Source organism: Euphorbia lathyris, chromosome 2 (assembly GCF_963576675.1).
Source record: "Euphorbia lathyris chromosome 2, ddEupLath1.1, whole genome shotgun sequence".
NCBI lineage: Eukaryota > Viridiplantae > Streptophyta > Magnoliopsida > Malpighiales > Euphorbiaceae > Euphorbia > Euphorbia lathyris.
The window spans coordinates 98373167-98394212 of record NC_088911.1 but is presented as its reverse complement, the minus strand read 5'-3'; the positions used below and the strand labels follow the sequence as shown (position 1 = coordinate 98394212).

The window sequence follows — 21046 nt, the reverse complement described above, 5'->3', positions numbered from 1 at the left end:
TTAGCGTGTCAGTTTCGTGTCAACCCAAAAATGACCTATTACCTATTTAGCTCAACACTAACACTAAAAATCCGTGTCGTGTTCGTGGCGTGTAATCGGGTCGTGTGTCATTTTGCCACCTCTAATTTTCTGTATTTTTTTATTTTCAATTGTATATATAAAACACAAAAAATAGATTCACATTCACATGTATTAAGCACAAATTAAGCACCAAAAACATACATAAACTGTAAGGTGTCGTTTGGTTCGCGGAATGGAATGCAATTGAATTGCTATTCCAAAGGAATAGAATAGCAAAGAATGGAATACAAATTCCTTAGGAAAAAAAAGTGGAAAAACACGAAAAATGTGAAAAAAAAAATAAATGTTAAAAACATGAAAAACGTTTTATTACATTTTTGGCATTTTTTATTAACGTTATTGCGTCTTTTTTTTTTTTGCATTTTTTCGCGTTTTCACGTTTAGTTTTTCGGTTTTTTCCTTTTTCATGCTTTTTTTTTTTTGCATTTTTTATTTTTCACATTTTGTTACTTTTTCGTGTTATTCACGCTTTTTTATGTTTTTCGTATTTTTCACGTTTTCGTATTTTTTACGTTTTCGTGTTTTGTTTGCATTTTTCGTCTTTTCACGGTTTTCACGTATTGTCACGTTTTTGTGTTTTAGCATTTTTTGTGTTTTCGTGTTTTTTTTTTTGTATTTTTTCACGTTTTCGTGTTTTTTGTATTTTTCACGTTTTTATATATTTTGTGTTTTGTCACTTTTTCGCATTGTTCATGTTTTGTGCTTTTTCAATTGTTTTTTTTTTTTTTTGCGTTTTTGTGTTTTTCGCATTTGTTCACTTTTTCATGTTTTTTGCGGGTTTTTTTTTCATATTCTCGTGTTTTGTAACGTCTTCACGTTATTCATGTTTTTCGTGTTTCGTGTTTCGTATTTTTACATTTTTTAACGTTTTCCCCATTTTTCTCTAAACGCGTATGTCTTGGGGAAAATGTTTTACCCTTTTTATTTCTTCCTTCATTTTCCATTGACTTACCACTTATTTTCCTTTGACTTATTTTCCTGCCAAAACAAACACTGGAAAATTGGAAAAATATTTTCCTGCAGAATATTTTTCCCAAACAAACAGGGCCTTAAAGAAGCAGCGTGTTACATGTTACCATCAAAGTACGTGACAAGGTACTAAATCAGTTTAATCATCCAATTAGGGATCAAATCTTAGAGATGGAAATACAGTTATGATTAAAACACTTGGTGAGAAAGCTTTACCTTTCAAGAAGGGTCTGCCCAGGTCGAACCTGGATTAGTCTAGACTGTCAATTTAGGATACCAAATGGTTTTAGGTGGTACATATTATCGATCACTATTAATATCTATGCAATTTGAAGAATTCAAAATTAAATTAAAAAATTTAAGTAATAAAAAAGATTTACGCAACATTATGTTTAAACTTGCCAAATTCTGTGATTTTCGTTTATAGAAAACTTCAGTTTCAATTCTTCAGATTTGTTCTTCATAATTAGTTCGTCATCAATCTTTTTTCATTTCACAAACTTTGTATGAAACAATATTTCAATTTCATTATTTCAATTATTATTAGAAGGTGTTTGGTTCAAATATTTTTCATCCGGGAATTGGAATAGTTTATTTTCATCCCTGTTATTTGGCTGAACAAAAAATTGCATGGAATAAGAATTTTATTCCAATGTCGGGTCTCGGCTATCAGAAAAACGTAGACTGAACCGGAGGATCACCAAATGCAACAAACACAAAAAGGGGAGAGGAGAGTGTTAAATTTAGGGTTAATTACAAATAATTACTTTGTGGTTTGATCGATTTGCAGACCGGTACATGCATTTTTTTTTACAAATGCAACCCTGTGGTTTGCAAAATTTTACATTTGAGTTCACTTTGTCGAAATTTGATTAATAACAACATCGAAATGAAAATTTTCAAGAGTTAAATGATATTTTAAGCAATTTTAATTCTTCAATTTTTTAGATTTGGGGTCATTTTGTTGTTTTTTATGAAATAGAAAGACAATGTTTAAAGAGAACTCCAAAAATGATGATTTTGAAAAATTAAAAATATGGTTCCATAGATATAAACAACTTTAATTCTTAAAAAAAAAAATTATTTTGAGATTGTTATCGGCCAAATTTGACAAAGTAAAAAGACATGTATAGAATTGTGTTTCCAGAAAAAATACCACAGATACCGATCTACAAAAAGTCAAACCACGTAATAGTTATTTGTAATTAACCCTTAAATTTATAAAAGCAAATTGTTTTGTTAACCACTGTTACTTTTCTCTCCTCACCTTTCTTTTTCCTTTTGTAAGCCTTAATGTACTTCCCAGCTTTTACTTCCTATCAATCTATGAAACAAGTTCTTTCTTTTTTCGTAAGAATATATTTGTTTTTCTAAATAGTCAAATTTAACAGTATCTGATGTTAAAGTAAATTAAAATCCTTTACTTTACTTCATAGTAAATACCTTTTACCTAGTCATAAGACTCATTCAAATTCATTAGTTAGTTAGACTAGAATCCTAAATCTCTCACTATCAGCACCTAATCCTCCATATCTTAGTTGTTGTACACAGGAGCATAAATACTCACTAAACTCTCTGTAAATCATTCATTCATATAATATACATTACACTTACGTTTATTATCAATTCTCAACATTAACATGGGTATCAGACACTAGTAACAACTTTGGACCAATTCCATCCACGGCAATCACTCCGGCATCGACGAATCATCTGAATACACATTAATATCAGATGTTGCTTCATCATTTGCAACACAACATACACCCTTCAACCTATATTCTCTGCAAATTCACTCCCACCGCCACCTCCTCAAACCACTCACGCAAATACCGTCTCTTCATGGCAGAGACACCCCAATCCGCAGGCAAGCAGAGCAGTTCCACAACCAATTTTCATGCCGATTTCAACTGAGTCGGGATTTCCAATTCCGCAATCTTCACATCTGCAGATCGCTCCTATGTTCCCGACAGGGCCTCCATCAACCACCACGGCATCAGTCATTCACGGTTTCACACCGCAATTCACATCGGCACCAATCTCAGAAACAATCGATCTCAGCAAACCCATCTGCAATTGCAGTGTGAAACCGTGAATGACCGATGTCGTGGTGGTTGATGGAGGCCCCGTCGGGAACATAGGAGCGATCTGCAGATGTGAAGATTGCGGAATTGGAAATCCCGACTCAATTGAAGTCAGCATGAAAACTGGTTGTGGAACTGCTCTGCTTGCCTGCGGATTGGGGTGTGTCTGCCATGAAGAGACAGAATTTACGTGAGTGATTTGAGGAGGCGGCGGTGGGAGTGAATTTGCAGAGAATATAGGTTGAAATGTGAAGGGTGTATGTTGTGTTGCAAAGGATGAAGCAACATCTGATATTAATGTGTATTCAGATGATTCGGCTGTGCCGGAGTGATTGTCGTGGATGGAATTGGCCCAGAGTTGTTACTAGTGTCTGATACCATGTTAATTTTGAGAATTGATAATAAACGTAAGTGTATTGTATATTATCTGAATGAATGATTTACAGAGAGTTTAGTGAGTATTTATACTCCAGTATACAACAACTAAGATATGGAGAATTAGATGCTGATATTGAGGGATTTAGGATTCTAGTCTAACTAATGAATTTAAATGAGTCTTATGACTAGGTCAAGAAGTAAATAGGTAAAAGGTATTTACTATCAGGTAAAGGATTTTAATTTACTCTAACACTATACTTTACTTTTGAAACAATACATCCCACCAATAAGAAAAAAGATAGAAATGATTGGTGCAGAGAAATAAATATATATAAATAAAATTGATAGACTAGGAAGGCATATATTCTAAAAGTATTGTAAAATTTCTCCACAAAATTAATAGCTAGTTACATCATCTGTTTTCTTAAATCTTACTAGTTCACCAAAATCTAAATAATACATATCACAATTTATAACGAATTATCAATAGCTAAAAGTATAAAATATAGTTTTATTTTTTTTTTAAAAGTATATTGTGATTTCTTTGACACTTCAAGGACTAGAATTGTATGTAACAAAAACAGTGGGTAGGGATTCTCTGGAATTGAAAAGCCTCTAAAGTTGGTGGAGTTGTAATCTCAACCATTAATTGCAACATTAATGGATGAGATTTGATTGATAAATTTTAATATTTAATTAGTCATTTATTGATCAATCAAATCTCATCCATTCATTTTGTAATTAATGGTTGAGATGCATATAACTCCACAAACTCTATGGGATTTCAACTCTAGAGGATCTCTACCTTTGACCGTACATATGGTTTTCAATGTTAGTAAAAAAAATGGTAATACACAAAACTGTCAAGTCCAATCTTGATTTTGTCGGTTTGCGGGCATACTAACGGAGCTGATTTCCAAATTGATTTTTATATTTTCTGCTTTTCTGACTTCTAAAGCTAATGATTGAGCTCAAAATTCTTCTTAAGCTCCTAGCTCCGTTACGGAAAGTTTTACTAGCATAAGCAATAACAACTAAAATTATATCATCTCAAGGAATTGAATTATTATTATTATTTTCTCGAGAAAAAAGTACTTTTTTTTTCTAACATTATCATTTTATCAGAAAAAAATAAAAATATACAATCCTATGCACGTAGCTTTTTTTTTAACTTCCCTAATTTTAATCCACATTATCACTTTAAAATGAATAAATTAAATAATTAGACTATTAATTTACGTGTAAATATTAAAAAGATATATTCTAATCCAATTTAATTGAATAATAAATACCATATATATTTTTTTAAACGAGAAAATTGTCAAGAAAATCGTTTACCATATATTCACTACATTCATTACATTAATCTCTTAAAAAAAATCCTCCACAAATTTAGTTATATATTCAACGGAATAAGTTTTTTTAATGAACAATTATTTATGAAAATCTAGTTTAACACAGTTTGCAACATAACCATTTTTAGTGCAACCATTGCTCTAATTAATATGTTGAACAAATAGAAAGGGATAGGAATGCTTACAATCAATTAATGATTCCTTTTCTTTACTCCCCCAAGGAAACTTTCTCTATTCGCGAAATGGTGTAAGATCAATTTCCATTTTTCTCTTTCCCTTACTTGCTCTCTTTCAGAGATTTCAACAAAATAAAAAAAATCCACGTCAATACAACAATTTGAATGCCAACAATAATATAGCAAAGGATTAAACTCATATTTTTCACCTCCAGACACGTTACTCAAAATACAGTTCCAATCATAGCGATACTCAACAGCACATTCTAAATTTAGAGACCATACAAGAATATGTAAAAAACTGTCACTGAAACATCAAGTCAAGACAAAGAGAGGAAGAAAAGCAACGAGTCTAGTAAGACGAGGATCAGAAACTAAATTTGATCAAATTAGCAGGCTTATTAAATTTCAAGAATACCAATGATGTTAATTAAGTAAGACAGAACAACAAAAGGTTCAGATCATGACGGAGTAGAGTAGGCAACAACATAGTATGAAATAAACAAGATAACGTAACAAAAGAGTGGGTGATAACAATGGAGACAATAAATTAATTGAACTGGTAGAGTTTTAAGATATATATACTCACCACCACAACCCCGTATATATATGACACCTGGATCTACCTTAATTAAAATGTAGATATGCAGTGTGTTTGGCATAGGTCCTGTTATGTTATAGTGTGAATACATTAGTCAATAGTCATAGTTATTAACGCCTAAGGCGCATGTCACACCAGGCACCGTGCTTAGCGCCTTAACATCCTGAATGGCGGGCGCAGTCACCCTGGCACGCACGCACCAGGGGCGCCATTGTGTGCCAAGACGCAGTTGCCAAAGGCGTGCCTCGGTGACACAGGTGCACTTTTTAGGGGGTTCTTTTTGTTTTTCGAGATGAGGAAGAAACTGATTTGTTGATGAGGATGAAGAGGATCAGTTTCATGAACAAGAGTTTGATGATGCTTTAGATGAGGAGTGATGAATTTGGAGAGTTTTGATGAGTAGCTATTAGTCAACTTAGGATTTACTATTTAGTTGAACAATTGAACGGTAGTTTTATAAAATAGGGTTTCTATTGCATGTTAGAATTTATTTATAATTAATAATATTGTAATGGTTTGGTACTTTAGCTTTTATCATATGGGGTTTATTGCATGTTAGAATTTATTTATAATTAAGAAAATTCTAATGGTTTAGTATTCATTGCGCTTTTATTTTAGTTTTATAGTTTTATAATTTTTATTTTTGTAGTGCCCCATCGCCTTGCGCCAAGGCTCCAGGACTCCCACGCCTAAGTTTGCCATGTGACTTTAATAACTATGTCAATAGTCAATAGCTAGGTGCAAATACATTAGTATATTAACTGTCAATAGTCAATAGCTAGCTTAAACTACTTTTCTAGGTGCAAATACATTCAGAAAGGGTATCGATGCTTTTGTTTTATTCCTCTCATGTCACATTTATTGAGCGTCTTCCCTTCTTTCCCACGTCATACGACATACCTACTACAAACGACGATGTTAATAGTGTGTTAGTGTATCAACCCCACAAAATTCCACAGTTTGTACCCACACAACCACCTAAACCGCCTATTTGTCAGGTGTATTCTAGACGTCTGAGTCCTCCAACTTCTGGTCCAGTACCAATATCTGTTTGGCTATCAGATCCACCTTCTGAAACAAGTCAAGATTCTGATCTTTTTATTGTACTACGTAAGGGTAAACGTTCATGCACTTTCATAAATCCCTCTCGGAAGCCTATGCTTCATGATATATGAGATGAATGCTTTGGATGCGCATGGTACTTGAGATTTGATAAATTTGCCAGTTGGAAAGAAGTTTGTTGGAAACTGATGGGTGTATGCTATTAAAGTTAATTCTAATGGATTTGTGGCTCGTTTAAAAGCTCGTCTTGTAGCAAAGAGGTATGCTCAGACCTATGGAGTCGATTATTCTAACACTTTCTCTTTGATGGCTAAGATGACTTCTATTGAATTTTTATCTCAATAGCGTCTACACGATTTCCTTGTGCTAAAAAAAAGGCTTGTAGTTTGGGGGCTGGGGAAAAGCTAAACAGAAAGAAAAAGGTACGAACAGAAGGAGCGTCTAGCCCTATCTTTCCGGTCGAGGAGAATGGCCTGTTCTAATTGGCCCTTGCACTAGCTGGATATCAAAAATAATTTCTTAAACGGGGAACTTCAAGAAGAAGTTCATATGGAGCAACCACCAGGGTTTGTTGCTAACGGGAGTATGGCAAAGTTTTTTGTCTCCGCAAATCAATATACGGCTTGAAACAAAGTCCTTGAACATTGTTTGAGAAGTTTAGCCAAACAGTTGAGAAGTTTGGGATGAAAAAGTGCAAGTGTGATCACTCTGTTTTCTATAAACACACTACATTAGGTATCATTCTCCTTGCCGCCGTCTATGTAAACGATATTGTTATTACATGAAGTGACATCTCAGGAATCTCATCTCTAAAATCCTTTCTTCATGGTCAGAGGCTCTAAAATACTTCTTGGGAATTGAGGGGTGAAGGAGTAAGAAAGGTATCTTTTTGTTGCCAGAAACAGGAAAATCTGGAGCTAAGTCGTGTAGTGCGCCAATGACTTCGAATTTGCATCTCACATCAGAAGGAGAGTTATTTGACGATCCTAGTAGATATAGGCATTTGGTGGGAAAACTAAACTATCTTACGGTGACTAAACCTGATATAGCCTATTCTATCAGTGTCGTTCACCATTGATCATTGGACTCATCTTATGTTACTTAAAGGGACTCCTAGTCAAGGAATACTTTACAAGAATCGTGGTCATGCATTAATCACATGTTTCTCCAATGCAAAATGGGTAGGAGATAAGGATGATGGTAGGAGATCCAATACTGGCTACTTTTGTTAGAAGAAATTTAGTTTCTTGGAACATGTTGTATCTCCCTCTAGTGCAGAATCTGAATATCAGTTTGTGAAATTATGTGCATTCGTCGTCTATTGTCTGAACTTAAGATTCAAGATAACTACTCCGACAAAGTTATGGCGTGATAATCAAACAACTCTTCATATTTATTGAAGTACGACTGTTATTTTGTTCGTGAGAAGTTAGAAGAGAAGATCATTTCTACGGCCTACATCTAAGCAGCTTGGGGATATCTTCACTAAAGCCTTAAACGGGCTTCGGGTTAAATATGTTTGTAACAAGCTATGCTCCAGCTTGAGGAGGAGTGTTATGTTACAGTGTGAATACATTAGTCAATAGTCAATAGTCAATAGCTAGGTGTGAATACACTAATATGGTAACTTTAGCTAGCTTAAATTTAGGAATTAGCTTAAATTACTTTCCTATTTTAGCTTCTCACTGTATTTCTGATACAATTCATTGAGATTTCTCTCAACCAAACTTGTGTGTTTACATGTCCCAAGATGAATGAAAATAGATGCACTATTTACAGATGAGGTAGTGACTTACAGCTATCGCCACTAGCTCCACTAGCAGTTCCTCCAAATGGCGTAGAGGCTATTGTTATGAAAAAGTGAAAAGTGTTAAATTAAAAACATTAGTACAAATGTAAATGCAAATGTTCATGGAAGAAAAAACAACACTCGAGAAAAATCCATAAATTTTCTCACAAGTACCCAAAAAAAAAAAAAAAACTAACCCATTGTGTTGGACCATCTACAGGGGCATTCAGAGGATCATCATGCACCTAATCATACAAAATAGACACTTCAACAACAAAAAGAAAAAAGCATATTATTTTATTCTGATAATTGGAACCAAAAATATTTGCAGGATAATTTCTTCCTTTATAACCCGAAAACGAGAGTAGACAAATGAGAATAGAAGGTAATTCAATCACATAACCTCAACAAAAGGAGTATGATAATATCATAACTACTGTATTGCGAGTTTATCACTTTCAATAGATTTACCATACCTCCATGAAAATGCCATCCACGCCAACAGCAACTGCTGTCCTCGCAATGCATGGTATTAATTCACGAAGACCTCCACTAGCAACACCTCCACCTTCCAACTAAGTGAAGAACATAAATTTAATAATTTGAAGAGGCACATAAGATTCAGGATGATTGACTCAACATAGACAAAAGGATTGAGAAAAGTTAATTGCTAAAAGAAAAGCACAAATCTTTTAACATTAAAGGCCATGAAATTAAGCAAAACTGTTGTGCTAAAATTACTATAGGAATTTATGTAGAACGTAACAATGTTGGCTAATTAAGTATGCAATAAAACTCAATTCAAGCACTATTGTCATCTTATGCAACAAAAATATGAGAAATTTCACACCTTTTTCCCAGCAGGTTGTTGCAATGAATGTGTAATATCAGCTACCTGTATCAAAAAAGCACTCAACTCATCCACAGTAATATGCCACATTTGAAGAAAAATGCTTATTACATAATCCAAAAGAATTGCATGAAACCTATAAATCATGGAATCAAATTATTATAATTGGAAACAGCAAAGCTTTTCTGCGAATAATTTATTTCCACATAATTACTTGATACATCTTTTCCATGCTGCAATGAATATCCAGCACTACTGATAATGCCAGAATTAACCCAAATTTAAAAAAAAAAAAATGAAGTTTATTTATTAAATAATCCAAAAGACCTGAATGAAACCAATAAATCATGGAATCAACTTACGACAAGTGGAAAGTGCAAAGTCCTTGTAAACTTTATGAATAATCTATTTCCACTTAGTTGCTTGATAACATCTTTTCTATGCTCTAATGCATATCCATCTATGACTCTAATAATGGCATTGGAAGCTAGACTCTTGCACAGAGTATTACACTACATATGGTGGCTGCTCTTTGGACATAGAACATAAATTTAGAACAATGGTAACATAAATGGTTAAAGCATTGGAGATTCATGCTAGGGTGGTTAAAATAATTGAAAGAAACTTCCATATTATCATCTTGAAGTCTAGCCAGATATATCACATTCAATGCATTTATGCTTTGATTTACTTTGCAAAGATTTATATTGGCCCCACAAACCTTTTTCTTAACGAAGATAGAGAGAAGGCATAAGAAATGAATTGTTAAGCAATCACAAAAAACAAAGCACACAATAAGTATTTGACTTACAACAGGGCAACCACCTTCCCTCATCCACTCAAGATTACGTGGATCAACAATCAAATCATCTACAAATCCAAATCCAAAATGTAAATGTCAAACCAGATATATATTTGTGATTTATCAAATATTTGAAATTTTAATATGCAATAAGCCTGAAGTCATAAAGACTTTGTGCAATGTTTGAAATTTATTCATTCTAAAGAATAATTATTTATTCAATGTTTGAATTTGATTCCTTCTGAAGAATAATTGTTTATTCAATGTTTGAATTGATTCCTTCTAAAGAATAATTGTCAAAGAGGGGAAATATTTTGACAACAAATGTCGTCTTCTTGCCACCAAGTCATCTATATCTTCCAAAGCAGCAAAATCTCTAAAGATTCTGTACACATGTAGTCCTTTACAAATGCTAAAATTTTGACTCAATTTTAGACAATCCACCTCATTTTGTAAAAAGTTACAAGAAAGAGAGACAGGTTAGGCCACATAAACTTTCCTCATCATCAAAAGCAAAGAATATAGTTTGTTATATTGATAACTATGGTGACTTAATAACTAATCCTACTCTTACAATTATTAGAAGTCTTAACTATGAAGAATCTAACGACATAGTAAATAATGAATGAAAAGCAACCAACTTTCTATTTAGAAAAATGGTGCTAAACCTTTAATAAAAGTTCACTAGAGGAATCTGAATTTCATCAGCAAGATTTAAATCCAAATAAACCCTACACCTAGCTTTCATTGGCCATATCAATGAGAAGTATTAACTAATACTCCATTCGTTTCACAATATTTGTGTAGTAGAGATTTTTTTTGTTCCATAATACATGATGTTTTGATTCAATCCATACATATTAATTGACTTTTACCAAATATACCCCTATGTAAGTTGCCACTTTATTTTGGGAATACATAAAAATTAATTAATGGATGCAATTAATACAAGGGTAACAAATTATTTTTAGTTAAAATTAATTACATTTCTTAATTCTTGTACCTTAACCTATGAAGCACGGACACGGGTGCGGACACGGGTGCGGACACGGCAAACGGCATTTTTAGAAAATATGAGACACGGGTGCGGCGGGGACACGGCAAATTTTATATAATTAATTATATATATATTAGATATAAAAATATATAAAAACATGCTAAATCACAAATCGGAATCGTGATGTTAGGAGAAGAAACAAAAACGAAATCGTGATGTTAGAAGAACTACGATGTACGCAGCACAGGGGTTGAAATCGCGATTTGCGCAGGAAGGAGAGAAGACCTAATTCTAATTCGTGCGATGGAGATTATAATTTAGGATTTTTGACAAATTGCATTATTGATCCTTAAATTTTATAAAAAAATTAAAAAAAAACCCTAATTTTTTACTTTTTTTTACCCCAGCCGTGTCCCCCCGTGTCCCGCCGTGTCCCCATCCGTGTCCTATTTTCCGGCCGTGTCCCCGCCATGTCACCGCTGTGTCCGGCCGTGTCCCGCCGTGTCCCCGCCGAGTCCCCGAGTCCGGCGAGTCCGACTCGGCCACGGCGACCCCGGGGAAGAGTCTGTGCTTCATAGGCCTTAACCTTATAAGACAAATATTATCGAACAGAGGGAGTAATTTATTCAGTAGGTTATAATGACTTTATTAAAATCTTCAACACCAGTGGCAAAAAAACCAGACCAGTAAAAAGCCCTTCCAAATATCACCAATCAAGGCAAATTAGCCCTTCATACTACTGTAGACATAAATAGAAACTTACTATATCCAAACATAGTTCCTCGCTCACAAACCATTACATTTGAATTGCCAGCCAATTGAACCTTCTCTGCAGAATTTACCATAACCTGCAAATTTTTTATGATTATTTCAAGAGCTTGTAATCGGAATGTCATAACAACTCCCCACGAAAAAAGGCTAGGTACTCACAGATGGAGCACAAAATTGTCCTTTTTTTATATTAATAATTTTCCCAGTCTTGGCAGCTGCGACTAGAAGATCTGTCTGTTGTAATTAAAAAAAAAAAAAAAGACAAATATGATTTTGTTTATTCTTTCGTTTATCAGTTGGAAGTGTAAAAGAACATGAAAACATTCCTTCGAATAACAGAAAAAAATCACAATCCTTGATCAAAAAAGCAATGGGCTCCAAGACACTTTACCTGACGGCATAAAAATGCGGGAATCTGTATTATATCTGCAACTTTCCCGACTGCCTCACACTGCCAAATAAAATGGGTTCAAATGGTTAATGAAATGTTGAATCTAAGTATAACCCTGATGGAAACTGAAACTCAAACACAGATCAACAAACACTAATAGAGAAATTGATGACTACAGTACAAAGAAAAGGATAATCTAATGCAGAAACAACTCTATCCTGCTCTAGCCTAAAAAGAGAACTTATTCTCCCAAGCCAAAGGCCGATTCCCAAATTGAATTCCAGAATGCCCTCCCCACTACCACTAAGTGATCTATATATAGCCTCTAATATAACAAACTCCAGCTAGCCCTATTCATGTCTCACTTTTCAATTCTAATATTTCCCTTAGTTCACATACAGTATTATATATCACATTATCTATCATTACTCCGCCCTTAATTCACATATAGTAATATTTCCCTTAATTCACGATAGACTGTTGTGTGAAAATTCAGCTTTCAAAAACTGTCCAGTTCCCTAGTTATCCATGGAATCAACCAGTGAAAAGAATCTGAAACTTCCAAATCATAAGCAATCCAGCTCATTGGTCCTGCCTCCTTGCTCCCAAAAGCCTTACCAACACTAGGATCATCACCAAACACTTGTTCTCACACTACACCTTTGGAACGCTTCCATGTTTCCAAATACGCACAACCCAAGTGAAGCAATTAACAAACACAAACTGAAACTTTTCACTTTCGTTGATTTTCGATAGTATTGCATATGAGCACATTGGTTCTCCTTCCCACTTAGCAACCTTCAACCTTACTGCAAGAATAATTAATTGAACCTTGAGTGCTATTAAGAGGCATAGAAAGTTATGCAAAATGAACCTTTCTTTTTGGTTACCCCTTGGACAAATTCATATTCAAATCATTTTTGGACTAGATTCCAAGTATGCTTCACTTGACCTGGCGCCCACCAAACTGTCATCCCCAACATCTCATTTGCTTTCACCAGCATGATTTAAAATTAAAAGAGTTATCCGCTCGTCAACAAAACAGAGGATCCTTTCACACTTCCAATCCAAATACCATATTTCACCGTATTCCACCATTTAAAGACTCTTTGACCATATTGTGGTCAATAGTCCTTTGTAGGTTTCTTATTTCACTCACATTCATTAGCCAAGTAGTGACTACGATTTTATCCCAACTTCCCAAATTAAACCAATCATTTTCAGAAAATATATTAGGAATGCTCTTATCACAATCATCACTTTCTAAGTGTCCCTCTTTCCCATGTAGAAAAAACTTCAAATACTTCATAACTAACCCCGAGAATTACGTTCACTTGGAATAGAATGGTAGATGCAGAATTTGATTCACTTTCTCCACAGTTGAACAAATATTGGACACCTAGAACAAATTTAGATTGCCATGACCAAAACTGGCCCATCTCTTTCTCCGCTGCCCCCACTTTCTAAGTGTCCCTCTTCCCATGTAGAAAAAACTTCAAACACTCCATAACTAACCTCGAGAATTACGTTCGCTTTGAATAGAATGGTAAATGCAAAATTTGATTCACTTTCTCCACAATTGAACAAATATTGGACACCAGGAACAAATTTAGACTGCCCATTACAAAAACTGGACAATCTCTTTCTCCGCTGGCCCCAATTTTCTTGAATTAACTGAGGAGCTCCACAATTTGAAGTGATGCTTTGATTCGTCGGATCAGTAATGGCAACATTGTTTCTGGTAGAATGAAATTTCACTGCTACGCTCTCTTTAGGTTGATTTTTTTAAACCCATTGCCTTCCATCCACTTATCATTGTAGTTTGAAGACACATGAGTGGGCGGCCCCAACCTTTGCAAACCCAATTGTTCCTTGTGACCTGATAGTAACAATCTCCCTTGCCATTTTGGGTCACCACTATTGAAAGAGAATTTCTCCATGGCTCTATTAGTAGTGGCCTTTGAAGGTTTTATAAAATTTATAAAGAAAAACCTCCAAAAACCTCCAATTTGGTGGAACTTAAACTAACCTTCATTTAGTCTCTACAAATTTTCCAAAGCAAGGTTAGCTATCTAACCTTCTATTACTTAATCTCCATTAACCTTCATTAACCTCAATCCAAGCAGACCCTTACACAGATCAACAAACACTACTCTAATATGAAGAAAAAGAATTTATATTACTGATAATAGAGAAATTGATGACTACATAACAAAGAAAAAGGTAATCTAATGCAAAAACAACTCTATCCTACACTAGCCTAAGGAGAGAACCTCTCCTCTTAAGCCAAAGGCCGATTCCCAAAATGAATTCCAAAAGGCCCTCCTCACTACCCCTAACTGATCTATGTACTCCATAGTTGTTAAATCGAGATTCGACTCGTGACTCGAAATCCTCATTTTGTGAATCATGACTCCTGAATTGAAACGAGTCGTAAGATTCGGATCAAATTCAAAATATTATAAAAAATAAAATATTAACCATGTTTAACTTTAAATATTAGTCTAAAAATGCAATTTTAATGTCAAAATAGAAATTACATCAAGTTATCAACCATTAAAATTCAAATCTAATGCAATCCTAATAATGATTTAGGTTTTTTTATCACAATAAACTGACTTGCTTGCAAAGGAATAGAATTTGTAGAGATTAGTTTAGAATAGGAATTTGTTTTATTACTTTTTAATTTCAAAATTGGTTTTATTGTTTCCTATTGGTTCCAAATTCCAATAGAGTCTCCTAGTTTTCTTAAAGTCCTTTTTAATTTGGCCCGATTCGATTTTGACTCCATTTAAAAAAAAAAATTGTGCATGTTAACATGAATCGGTGGACTCGGCCGATTCATGTCCGATTCACGTATGATTTCGAGTCATAACCATAGATACGCCTCGGAATCCCATGGAATTGAATCGTACGAGTCGAATTGCGAATTGTACGATCCTAACAACAGTATAGCCTCTAATATAACAAACTCCAGCTAACCCTATTCATGTGTCACGTTTCTATTCCAATATTGCCCATAATTCACATATAGAATTGTATATCACATTCTCTATCACCCATCGCTCAAATTGCTTTAAAAATATTAATTTAAAGAACATAATTGATTGACTTTTAGACTAGAAAAACCATAAAAGAGAAAGCATAAACTGAAAAGAACCATACAGGATGAGAAAATTTATATCAAGAGTGTGAGGTAAGCCATTTTCCATCAGATTATTCAAAATTCATGACCTTGGGCTTATTACCACAAATATCCCCCTGAAGTTTCCTTGTCTGGAAAAGTAATGCAGAAGAAATTGCTAGTTTTCAAGTACTTAGTTTGACTGGATTAAAACTACACATGAGATGACACAGAAGAATGAACTAATTGTAACTGTGGGTGGCATAAATCTGCAGTTATCTGCCGAATTTCATGTAAGTTTCCTTGAAAAGTAACAAATGACTAAACGCTTCATAAAGAGATTTTCATTGTCTTTGTTCCAACATAGGCATCATATCTAGACTGAATTGATCACATCACTAGGAGCAATAATTTTTTAAATTTATAGTGAATGTAGTACTGATATAAGCATTAGAAGTAAAGGTGCTTTATAGTTTAATATTATTCAAGCTTAAGGGAATATTAGAATCTTAAAGCTTGTTGATCCTCTTAAGAATTTCAGAGTCCAAAAGAAAACTAAGATTAAATTTAATATTCCCTAGACCAACAAGGGATCAGAGATAAGACAATAAGTTCTTAAGATATCAAACCAAAGATGGTATGTCGAACTAGTACTTAGATTGCAAAATGCTAGATAAGCAGCTAAGTTATATAAAGGAATGTAAACATAGAAATACAGACTATGAACTAAAGTTCCTAATTATGACCATATGTTCAATCAAAACTGACATTTTGAGTTTCTAAGTTCTATGCAATTAAGTTTTATTAATATCCTTCTCCTCTACATACACAACTAACCACATGGATCACATAGGCATAGAATATAGATGCCAATAAGAATTAACATTCAAACTCTGGAAAGAAACTTACAAGAATAGAACTGTTCATTTTAAACAATGAAGAATTACATAAATCCAAGAAGGGTGACAGAGCAAAGAGATGTGAAAATTGTTTATCCTTGTAACAAAGAGATTATCTACCTTGAGTACTGGATATTATTTTACATTAACAGATAAAAGTTATTGCAGTTAGGTAACCTGATATACATCCAGTTCTGAAATTATTTCCCATTATTTATAACAAACATGTCATGTCATTTGGCTTAAGAAGGATTCTTATATAATCAGTACCACCGGCAACTTCCTTACTGAGAAAAAATAATCAAAGGCTTTTGTGGATCGACAAGTTCACAACGATAAATTATTGAGTTTTTTTCCAATTAAAACACCATGCAATTATTAACCCCATGCTATAAGGGATATATGATCATCAATTTACACAGCTTAGCGAAAACAGTTACACCTTTTCAACAAAACAATTGATAAAAATCATGCAAGTAATATTGTTGTTAGGGGTGGTTGGCATTGGAAGTTTGTTATAAATATGACTGGAAAATTTTAGGAAGACGTATGAGGAAATAGATCTTAATGGTTTGAGGGGATGTCATAGTATATGTGTGCAACTTTAAAGTGGCATGGGATGTCAATCCATTGAAGATGTAAGGGAATGTGGGAAGCCATTCCATTGAATATGTTGTGCATAAGTTAACACGAAAATAAAATTTTCAAAATGTTGAGAACATGTAATCTCACTTTAGTATAATTAAACAATCCTCATTTTTTCGGTAATTGGGTATTTTATTTATATTCATTTTGCTTTCTTAATTCCATACATAACCGTAATATTGTGTACACTCTACATGTGTATAAAGATAAAGATCACGATTATTAAAGTCATCCTTCACATAACAAAAAAAAGGAATCACATAAAACAAATTCAACAAAATGGCAGCAAAAATTAAAGGAAATCTAGCAATATTAACCTGGAAAATTTTCTTACCTGAATACTTTCATGTACATCAGTAACAATAGGGATGTCATAATCTCTTTTAACCTTCTCAAGAATCTGTCACCAAAAGGCAAATAGATACAATCAATTATCTCTTACATGTACGAAGTTTTGAGTCTTGAACCATCAAGTATGAAAAATGCTAGGAATGACAGATTCCACAGCACAGAATTAGGGGAAAAAACTAATGATAACAAAGTTTTACAGAACTACTGCTCGTGCCTGACAAACATTTGATTTGAATTTTAAAAGCACCAGTGCGTGCATGAAAGAATGCGAAAAGATGTACACAAATTGCATCATTCCAGCAATTGTCTCACTTCATTTGAGGAATTTTGTCAAAAGATAAAAATAAAATAACTAAATGCTCCAATCAGCCTTAAAATTGCTAACAACGCTTTCTAAGTGATTGGCTGTTAATTCCTAGAAAGTTTAAGCTGTGTGTTGACAAAAATATGTCGTGAAATTTGGAAAAGACATCAAAGATATGTCCATCCTCACCTTTAATCCTTCACTCATGCCAGGACCTCGAAATGACTTTGAGGATGTCCTGTTAGCTTTATCAAAGCTTGACTTAAAAACCAGCGGGATCCCAACTCTACGAGATTGGAAAAGAAAAATTAATGACATTAGAGTTTTGCACGGTCCAACAAAAAGAATCGTAGAAGGATAATAACTGGAAATAAGAAAAACAACAAAAATCCGTAGAACAGCTGAACCAAGGAGCTTAATTATCACTATGCCTGCTATTTTCTTTTATCATCTACATTGACTAATGAATCAAAGAAAACCGTACTTTTCTGTAATAATCTTGAGATGCTTGGCCATGCTAAGAATGTGCTCCTCTGATTCAATCACATTGGGGCCTGCTAGTAAGAAAAATGGTTCTGCAGCCTGTAAACCAAATACAAAATCACGTTTAAGCACATACACAAAATATCAAAGCAACACCTGAAACTGAAAAAAGGTTGAGTAAATCCAGATTTGAAACCTTGAGCTTGTTAAATAACAGCGTGGAGGAATCCATGATTTGCAGTTAGCCAAGCTTAACTTATTTATATACAGCAGATTCGAATCCTGAGAATGAGAAATCGAGAAAAAAAAATCCACCACATTTTAAATAATAAATCTCACAAGTGAAAAATTGTTCACCGTGATGATACAAAACAAATAGTTGAAGACTAAGTACCAGTGACCGCCGTATTATTGTGGAGTGAGTTTTCCGATCTCGTAGAACCGCGCAACAGTGTAAATGACGGACTGAATACTGAAAAACAGTGAAATGAGATATAGTAGAAATTTTTTTTTTTTTTTTTATGAAGGAGATGTAGTAGAAATTACTCTTTCTTCTATACAAAAATAGCAGGGAAAGATGACCAAATTTATAAGATTTGTAACTTACAGTTAAATTTGCACTTTTTCTAAAACTGGTTAAATTTGGTTATTATTTAAAATAATAATAATAATGAAGGGTAAAATGAAGTCAGATAAACAAAAAAATATACAGTAGGGTGATTTTAATTTTTTTTAAATTAAGTTTAAATTACTAATTTAAATAAACAAATAAGATTAAACGTGCATTATATAAGTTAATTGAACTATATTTAAATTTCAAGAAAAAACAAAATATTATAGATTCATATTTTTGCTAAATTATCCTAAGTATGTATATCTATATATATTTCGCATGAAATTATTAATTTTTAGAGGTAATAATACAATGTATTTATAAAGAGTTGTTCCAGAAAATTATTATCCTATTAATTTATTAAAATTGATCATTTTTTGAACTGGCCCAAGTCGGGACCAGAAAAAATTATTATTTTAAAGAGTTTATTAATTTATCGAGTATTAATTTATAGAGGTTTTACTATACAGTCATATTGTAAAGAATTGACTGGCCAAACATAATAAAAGAAAATTATACTTTTTATTTATTTAATCTAATTAATTGAAATTGCAACTTAGACGTAGTAGTCAAAAATATATTTTTTATTGTTTTCATTCGGGGATGGATCTAGACTATGCCAAATCCTCATATAGCGCAACGACTTCTCAAACCTTCGACCATCCAACCGGTATCGAGAGGGTTTTTTTCACTATAAATATCTCGTTAATGCATATGTCGGCATACTATTTCAAAAGATTCCACGTATATCGAACCTCGGTCTAGAAAGGATATGCACTATCGGGGTGTTTGTTAGAAGGGATATAGGAGGTGGGATAGGGATTAAAAAAAACACGAGATAAGGTATCCCGTGTTTGTTTGGGAGATAGAAGAGTGAGACAGATGAGGGATAAGCTTAAGCGTGGAATTCCACTTCATAAAAACGTTCACCTCCATTCCCTAGGGTCGAATGTCTGACTCTCCTAGCCCCGATGGATTAGGGTGAATCACTTAAGCGAGTGACGACCACTGTGTTGGTCCCGTGTGATTAGTTCCAAGGGGGGTTAGGAACTAATATAACTTTTTCGCTAATTAATCTTGCTGGCTTAATTATTTCGATAAGTTGATTAACTCAGCTTTGGTCAGCTTGGCCGAACTTAGCATAAGACAGCTTTAGTCAGATGCTGACTAAGACTGTTTTACTCGAGAGTTGGGAATTGACACTTGCGTGGTCAGTTTCCAACTCAGCACTCCAATTTACTCAGTGTCAACTTCTAACAGTTTATATGCTGAGTAAATATAACAATCAACACAAGCACATATATATATATATATATATATATATATATATATATATATATTTGAAAGAGTTAGAAATTACTCTGTATCACTTATCCTGGTTCGGCCTCTCTGCCTATGTCTAGTCCCTAGAGTCCTCCGGGCTTTTAGAATCCAATACTGAGCTCTTTAAGGGTAGAGCACAAACCGATTACAGGCAGTTGAATATGCAAGAGTACCTTCCTCTATTCGTCTACTCAACTCCTACTAAGTGCTACAACCCAACACTTAGATTTCTCTACTGCTAAGTACTAAATGCCAAGTACTCAGCACGCACACTCTCAATATTACAATTGATCACACACTTGTTCCTTTTAAGATAAAGAACACTTTAGGTGATTACAAACAATCAATCTAGCATTTACACAGAGAATGAAAGATTTGGTGTAAGCTTTCTCTTTTGTTTTGAGTGCTTTGAATTTGTATCTTTCTCACTTGTAATTTTCTGTAAAATCGGCAATCTTCCAAATGAAATCCCTGTCCCTTTTATAGTTAAAATATGAGGGACAAATCATTTGAATTTTGATTTGTCCGTTGAGTCCAAAACCGCTCTTTTGGGGGGACAAACTTCTGGTCAGCTTCAGATGTGTAGGCCAATCCTGTCTTCTGAATTCTTCAGACGTCAGATTTGTCTTTTTCCTGCAGACTTTGTTTTCTTGCGGCAGTTGTCTTTTAGCAACGAACAGTTGACCCATGCATCTTGAAATTTGGCTTTTGCGTAATTCAAAGCCACTATTATTGGTCCAGACAGTTGTCGAATTTGTCTTTTAGCTAACAGATCATTCATGCTGTCTTTTTTATCACTCAGCTTTACTCTGATAGAAACTGTCATTGTTTGCTTGCCAAAGTTCATGCTGAGTCTTCTTTCACTCAGCTTCCTAGGTCAGCTTCGTTCTATAAGACTTTGTTCTGAAGCAGAGTTCTCTTCTTTGATGCTGAGTTCCAGTCTTCACTCAGCTTTATCTTCGTACGTTTCTCTTGAAGATTATTTTCCTTCTGTCATG

The 21046-nt window shown here is 33.9% G+C and overlaps 1 protein-coding gene across 2 annotated transcripts; it reads right to left on the bottom strand.

The window, feature by feature from the left end:
• Nucleotides 1-3891: 3891 nt before the first annotated feature.
• Nucleotides 3892-18659, bottom strand: LOC136219098 (2-dehydro-3-deoxyphosphooctonate aldolase 1). 2 transcript variants are annotated; one of them, XM_066006343.1, is made up of 15 exons: nucleotides 18507-18659; nucleotides 18309-18394; nucleotides 18114-18211; nucleotides 17819-17915; nucleotides 17309-17374; nucleotides 12307-12366; nucleotides 12075-12149; nucleotides 11908-11992; nucleotides 10157-10215; nucleotides 9346-9390; nucleotides 8972-9070; nucleotides 8693-8740; nucleotides 8503-8550; nucleotides 5053-5155; nucleotides 3892-4527 (listed from the first exon to the last, which is right to left on the bottom strand). In XM_066006343.1, exons 2-14 carry the CDS (start codon nucleotides 18342-18344, stop codon nucleotides 5099-5101), a joined length of 873 nt encoding a protein of 290 aa, XP_065862415.1. In that variant the 5' UTR covers nucleotides 18345-18394; nucleotides 18507-18659; the 3' UTR covers nucleotides 3892-4527; nucleotides 5053-5098. The 2 variants fall into 2 exon arrangements, with proteins under 2 accessions (XP_065862415.1, XP_065862413.1); XM_066006341.1 differs by lacking the exon at nucleotides 3892-4527 and having other exon boundaries at nucleotides 4853-5155.
• Nucleotides 18660-21046: the final 2387 nt, after the last annotated feature.

Bases quoted from the DNA above. Each gene is read 5' to 3' on its own strand.
- LOC136219098 (XM_066006343.1), bottom strand. From the start codon at position 18,344: ATGGATTCCTCCACGCTGTTATTTAACAAGCTCAAG. The intron at 17,916-18,113 runs GTACGGTTTTCT...CCAATCTCGTAG, and splicing joins CTCAAGATTATTACAGAAAA to AGTTGGGATCCCGCTGGTTT. The intron at 11,993-12,074 runs GTGAGTACCTAG...AAAAATTTGCAG, and splicing joins GACAATTTTGTGCTCCATCT to GTTATGGTAAATTCTGCAGA.